Source organism: Engraulis encrasicolus, chromosome 7, assembly GCF_034702125.1.
Source record: "Engraulis encrasicolus isolate BLACKSEA-1 chromosome 7, IST_EnEncr_1.0, whole genome shotgun sequence".
NCBI classification, from domain to species: Eukaryota; Metazoa; Chordata; class Actinopteri; order Clupeiformes; family Engraulidae; genus Engraulis; species Engraulis encrasicolus.
Genome location: NC_085863.1, coordinates 5,003,113 through 5,010,612, shown reverse-complemented (window position 1 = coordinate 5,010,612; position 7,500 = coordinate 5,003,113). Strand labels below are relative to the sequence as shown.

Below are 7,500 nucleotides of genomic sequence, written 5' to 3'. Positions count from 1 at the left end.
GAGGGAAGAGAGAGAGAGAGAGAGAGAGATGCATGGAATGAGAAAGAGAGAAAAAGAGAACAGTAGAAAAAGATTGAGAGGATGAGAGGGAGATTAAAAGCTGCATGAAATATGTTCCTGTACAGATATCCACAAATTCCTCTAAATGTGCTGTATCTCTGGCAAAATCAAGACACCACGCCACTAAGAGCCATGCCCTATGAAAGTGCAGCAGTGCCCAAACCTCAGGTGTTTACATAATTAAGTCTCAAAACCTAAGCTGCAGTGTTATGTGCTGCAGCCTCTACTTTCCAGTGATGTTTGTCTCACTGTGGTGCACCTGCAAGCTGAGGGATGCTGCGCAGAGTACCAATTGTACCATGCCTTATCTGCCGGTCTCTGATGCAGTGTGAGCTTTCCAAGTTAATTATAATAATAATGAAACATTTTATTTTTGAGCACCTTTCAAAATAACCAAGGACACTTTACAATCAAAACAAATACATAACAGTGAGGAAAGTACAACAAAGCTTCAGTGAATTAGCAATATGAGAGTAATTAAAATGCAAAAATAAAATAGAAATAAAAGTACAATAAAAATAAATGTTTTAAAATACGAAAAATAAGTAGAATGCATTTGAAAATAAAAAAAATGAGGGGAAAAAAATAATAATATGTAAAATAAAAAATAAACTGATAATTAAAATGTGATAATTAAAAAGTGAAAGTGCCTGTCAATGAAGTTGAAAAGCAGAAGTGAAAAGGTGTGTCTTCAGCTTAGATTTAAAAGTAGACAGTGTAGAACACTGACGAAGTGACAGTGGGAGAGAATTCCCAAGTTTGGGGCCAACAACACTAAATGCCCTGTCGCCCATGGTGCGCAAGTGTGTGGAGGGAACTGTAAGGAGGAGTGAGTCAGTGGAGCGTAGTGTGCGGGTTGTGTGAAATATTACGATTTTTTTGTGTCGAGGCTGGAATATGCTTGCAACAGGGTATGCGTGCACATGCACATTCCGTGTAGGCCTGTGTTGCCGTGCGAACTGTATATCAATATTGCGCGTGGTAGCTCACTTGCACGCAAAGTAGGCAGATGCCTACATGATATTGATGCAGCTGCTAGGGGTGATTTTCCAAATTTACACAGGTCAGTGATGTAATCGAAACAATAGCGGAACGATACCTACCGTATCCTGCACTGTGCTCTGATAGTTCTGCAACAACTAAACGCACTCTATTCACACACGGTGACACGCATACGTAAAGTCACATGACAAGCATAGTCCTGCCTGTAGCCTCTTGCAGATGAGATGGGCCCATGGACGGGCCTATTCCCTCTTTGCAGAAAACACTCAACTACATCATAACAGGATTTTCTTTTTATGCCTCATACCTATGGAATGAGTTGCAGAAGATATTATGTATAGACTCTCTGCCCTCATTAGAGACTTTTAAGAGGAACATTAAAGGGACAGTTTGGTCAATTTCAACATGCAGTTGTATTGCTCACGCTACCCTTGACTTGTCAGTAACCGGTGATGCCACATTTTTCGGCTCAGCCCTTTCCGAGATATGAGCAATTCTAATGGGGGCAGCGTTTGTTTACATTTTTAAAAAATGAAACATAGGCCAACTCCAAATATTTTCCCAAAAGGTACTGCTGTTTGCTAGTTGTCTGCTGATGTTTTATAACCTTTTGGATGTTTTTGGGAATAAATAAAAATGTTTTTTTGAAATGTAAACAAAGAGCTGCCCCCATTACAATGACCAGGATCTCGGAAACGGCTGAAGAAGAAGAAAAAAAAATCTCAGGCACTGACAAGTCCAGGGTAGTGTGAGCATTACAACTGCATGTTGAAATTGACCAAACTGTCCCTTTAATACAGTATACACAGAGGAGTGTCATTGTTTCTGACTATGCAGCACATAGGCTACTTTTTATCTCATAATACGTTTTATGTAAACTTATTCTTCTTAATGTGTTTTTTGTACATTTATTTTCCTTTTTGTCTATGTGTTTGTCTGTGTCTGTAGCTATATGAACAGGACTTCCTGGCAGAAGAGACTCTAGTCTCAATGGGACAATCCTGGCTAAATGATAATGGTCATTAACAATAAGGTTATAACACTAACAGGGTCTCTGCGGTTAGGGGTTTCTATGTTGCAGCACCTGTCTAACCAAATGTTGTCGTCACTAATGACCATGTCTTTAAAAAAAAAAAAAAAAATCTTTGCATCTGCACTTGTTGTTCTGTATATTTCCTGTGCACTTCGTATCTGCTGGTGATGTTATGATAATGTCCATGCTTGCAAGTCGCTTTGGTTAAAAAGCGTCTGACAAATGCAGTGTAATGTATTGTCTCACCTGTTTGTCTGTCCCTGAGTTGCCGAATGTTTGCCTGATGCCCGTCTGCAGGATGTTGGAGAGTCCCTCCATACTGAAACGCTGAAATGCACACGCACAACACACACGAGTGCGCACGCACACGCACACACACACACACACACACACACACACACACACACACACACACACACACACACAACCACACCTACACACACACAACCACACCTACACACACACACACACACACACACACACACACACACACACACACACACACACACACACACACACAGAGAGGCACACAGTGGAAAACAGTCAAATACACACAAACACAGAGGCCCACAGAGGTAACTGCTATTAGCAGAATTTCATTGAGCTGACAAGTAGTGAGATATACAAAAAAAAAAGAGAAGCCAATTGGAGCCAATTTTGGTCCCCTAGGGGAAATTATTTCTCTGCACTTTATCCCATTTGGACAAGTGAATCACATTGTAACACATGTAACACTAACAATGGTCGTCTGTTACCTGTTTATATGTTTGTTTGTGCTTTGTGGTCCTAAGTCTGTCTATTGTGGTAATTTGATGTTAATTGTGAATCACACTTTCTCATGTCCATTCTGAATTTCTCTCCTGAAGAGACAATAAAGGATAATCTAATCTAATCTAACATTGAAGTACACACACTAGTCCATAGCAGTGGGCTGTCTGCTGAGCAGCGCACGGGGAGCAGTCTGGGGGCTAGCTCAAGGGCACTTCAGCCGTGGTTCGGTCGGGCATTGAACCGGGAACCCTTGGGTTGCCAACCCAGTGCTCTAACCATTGAGCCACGGCTGCCTACACATGTAAAGCAAATAGTGAGATGTACAGTAGACTACTATGGAAAACCACATGTAAGAGGCCTGGCATCCTAATCTGCCCACGGTGAAAACAACAGTGCCACGGGCTCACTCTACGTTAAGGAGGACCCATCTTCTGTGATGAAAGCTTCTCTACGTTAAGGAGGACCCATCTTCTGTGATGAAAGCTTCTCTACACTAAGCAGGACCCATCTTCTTTGATGAAAGCTTCTCTACACTAAGGAGGACCCATCTTCTTTGATTAAAGCTTCTCTACACTAAGCAGGACCCATCTTCTTTGATGAAAGCTTCTCTACGTTAAGGAGGACCCATCTTCTGTGATGAAAGCTTCTCTACGTTAAGCAGGACCCATCTTCTTTGATGAAAGCTTCTCTACGTTAAGGAGGACCCATCTTCTGTGATGAAAGTTTCTCTACGTTAAGGAGGACCCATCTTCTGTGATGAAAGCTTCTCTACGTTAAGGAGGACCCATCTTCTGTGATGAAAGCTTCTCTATGTTAAGGAGGACCCATCTTCTGTGATGAAAGCTTCTCTACGTTAAGGAGGACCCATCTTCTGTGATGAAAGCTTCTTTGATTAAAGCTTCTCTACACTAAGCAGGACCCATCTTCTTTGATGAAAGCTTCTCTACGTTAAGGAGGACCCATCTTCTGTGATGAAAGCTTCTTTGATGAAAGCTTCTCTACGTTAAGGAGGACCCATCTTCTGTGATGAAAGCTTTCCGGGAGCTAGGAGTGCAGTCTAGAGTTACATAGCAACAGGGACGGATCACTGCACGGGGCCTACGGGGCCAAGACCCAAGGGCCCAGGAGCACAGAAAGGGGCCCCAAATTCAGGGGGCCCTGAAACCCAAGCCTCTGCATCATTTATCATTCATAGATATTCTCATATTGTGTTAAAATTGTACTTTTAACTATTGTATTTTCACAGAGAACCCCCTGAACCCCCAAGTATGAAGAATCTCTCTCTCTCTCTCTCTAATATCTTCATGAAAACATTGGGGGTGCAACACTATCAGCTTGGGGTTTCATCTACAGTATGCTATCAGGGCCTGCGGCCGGTATCGCCACTGGAGAGTATGTTAACTTTAGATCATCGTGCTGATGAGGCACTTTGTACAGCGGGGAGGGGAGAGGAAACAAGTTAATGTCAAGCGGTGAGGGGAGAGGAAACAGGGGAATGTCAAATCGGACAGCAGAGGGTAAGGGGCTCCTCCAGTTACACAGGAGTCAATAAGCCGATAACCCGCTAGCATAACACTAGTGCTAGGTAGCCAGTAGCTAACACACCACACAGACAGGGTTTTTGTGCTTGTGGCCTTGTGATGATCTCTCAAGACATCATTGAAGACAGCAGTCTAATTCAATATAAATTCAATAAAGTGCAATTCGAAGGTAGGGGTGGGCGGTAACCGCGGTATAATATCGTGTGCAGTATTTTTTCATCAATGATAGAGATTTTGTCTCATACCGTCTACCGCAATAGTGCATTGTGTCCTGTAGATGTAGAGTTATAGTTATAGATTAAAAGTTTAAAAATATGTTTTCAAATGATTTGAATGACAAGAATTCCCACATAGAAGATAAAACAATGTCTGACCAGTCATTTCCAAAAAATAAAATGCAAAAAAGTGGTGTTTTGGTCATTTTGCCACAAACGCTTAATTTTAACATTTTATACACAAATGTACAGTACCGTGATATATACCGTGATATATACCGTGGCTAAAATTATACCGAGGTATACATTTTTGGCCATACCGCCCACCCCTATTCGAAGGTCATTTTCTCATTTGCAATCGAGATGTTGAATGGGGGGACAAAAGTTGTTGTGGCTAGTCTAACAGCAGGGAAAGTTTCGCCACAGATGTGAGGTGTCACTGAAGTGTGAGGTCACGAGCACTGGATGAGGTTGGGAGGTTGGATAATGGGAGGAGCTTACAGAGCTCCCAATGGCACTGCCCAGTACACTAACAGGAATGACAAACCGGACAGCGGAGGGTAAGGGGCTACTCCAGTTACACAGGAGTCAATAAGCCGATAACCCGCTACCAGAGCCACTGACAGGGGGCGACAAACGGGTATGTTGTCCCAGGCCCAGAGAGACAGGGGGGCCCAGAATTGGGTCCCCATTACATTGTATGTATTGGGAAGGGGGCCCTTTCAGATGACTTTGTCATGGGCCGTGCGAAAGCTGTCAGCCGCCCTGCCCACTACCATAACACTAGCGCTAGCTAGCCAGTAGCTAACAACCCACACAGAGTGCGTTGCAATATGCGACCTTGCCTCCTCCACTTGTCTCCTCCACTTGCTTCTCGTCATGATGACATCACTGACAACAGCATTATATTTCAATATCTTGCAAAAGCTCAATTGTAGAGTCTTTTTGGGATGGTGAATGAAAAACAGTGTATTTTTGGAGGAGGAAGCCAACGCACACCAGAGGTCTCGAGGTGCAGGTAGCGGGCACTTGATCACTTCAGAGGGGAAGATACCGCACACTCTTGTCCAATGCTAAATTTACTGTATTTAAACAAATAACACTGGACGAATTTGTTATTTGTTTAAATAAATTCAGCATTGGATAAGAGTGTGCTGTATTTTCCCTCTGAGGTGTACAAATGTATGAGAAAGGCCACACTGGTCGAAATCTTATCTATTTAGTATTTGAATAAATTCAGCACTGGACAAGACAGTGCAGTATTTTCCCTCTGAGATGTACAAATGTATACCATGTCAGGAGAAGCGAGGTCAAGCAGGAACAGCAAACCTCGTCCTCTTTTACTTTACGTTAAAGGGACACTGTGTGAAATTTTTAGTAGTTTATTTCCAGAATTCATGCTGCCCATTCACTAATGTTACCTTTTTCATGAATACTTACCACCACCATCAAATTCTAAGTATTCATTTTGACTGGAAAAATTGCACTTTTCATATACGAAAAGGGGGATCTTCTCCATGGTCCGCCATTTTCAATTTCCAAATATAGCCATTTTTAGCTGCAAAAATGACTCTACTTGGACCATACTAGAAAATAGTTGTTTATTACTCCGTAAACTTTCATGTAAATATCAAATTTGGTGATAACCAACCCAGTTTCAATGAGCAGCATAGTTGCAGTACCTTTTTTGACCATTTCCTGCACAGTGTCCCTTTAAGTGAGGGATAATGTATTGTCCACACGTGAGATTCCCTGACAGGGCGGATAACACCCCCCGATGCCGAAGGCTGGTTACCGGAGCATCAGCAGACTATTGCCAGTGTGTGCTTCAAGACGCGCTACCAGACGCAAAATGATACAAAAACTCCACACAGCAGAGATATCAATGAAGAATCAGTCGTAGATGTGACCGATCTACTTGCGGAGTGATCTCTGAAGTGACAAAAATCGTTGCAATTGCTCTCACAACATTCTAGAGAGGGCCGTACAGTATAATAATGAAATGTTATGTTCAGGCTGAGCTGGATAAGATTACAGAAACCCAGAATTGCTAACATGAATGGAAGGTTAAAATGTTTAGTTTTTTTTGTTTTTTTAAACAAATGTTGCTGTTTTGATGACATCATCAGGTTGAGCTGTATGGGAGAGAGGAATGGACAGCAGACTTCCTGCTTCGATAAATGGAGTTTAAGTGATCACGCACGCAGACACACACGCACGGACGCACGCACGGACGCACACACACACACACACACACACACACACACACACATACACACACACACACGCACGCAGACACACACAGACACACACACAGTTTAAGTGATCTCAGACTCCATTATCCTCTCTTGGCCATTAGAGACCATGACAGACTACAATAACACACACACACACACACACACACACACACACACACACACACACACACACACACACACACACACACACACACACTTAGCAGAAATGACCTGTGGGGATATTCAGACGGTCAGGGATGTGCATCCTCTCCCACCCACCTACACACACACACACTCACACACATGCGCGCGCACGCACACACACACACACACACACACACACACACACACACACACACACACACACACACACACACACACACACACACACACACACACACACACACACACGCACGCACACACACACACACACACACACACACACACACACATTTAGCAGGTCAGGGATGTGCATCCACTCCATCCACCTACACAAACACATACACTCACACGTGCGCGCACACACACTAACACACACACACACACACACACACACACACACACACACACACACACACACACACACACACACACACACACACACACACACACACACACACACACACACACACACACACACA

At 43.2% G+C, this 7,500-nt stretch overlaps 1 protein-coding gene across 1 annotated transcript in view; it reads right to left on the bottom strand.

The window, feature by feature from the left end:
• Positions 1–7,500, bottom strand: part of fez1 (fasciculation and elongation protein zeta 1 (zygin I)) — a 37,162-nt gene that overhangs the window by 6,420 nt on the left and 23,242 nt on the right. The window contains exon 7 of the mRNA XM_063202741.1: positions 2,342–2,422. Within this exon, the coding sequence (XP_063058811.1) occupies positions 2,342–2,422 (81 nt within the window). The remainder of the gene's footprint in view (positions 1–2,341; positions 2,423–7,500) is intronic.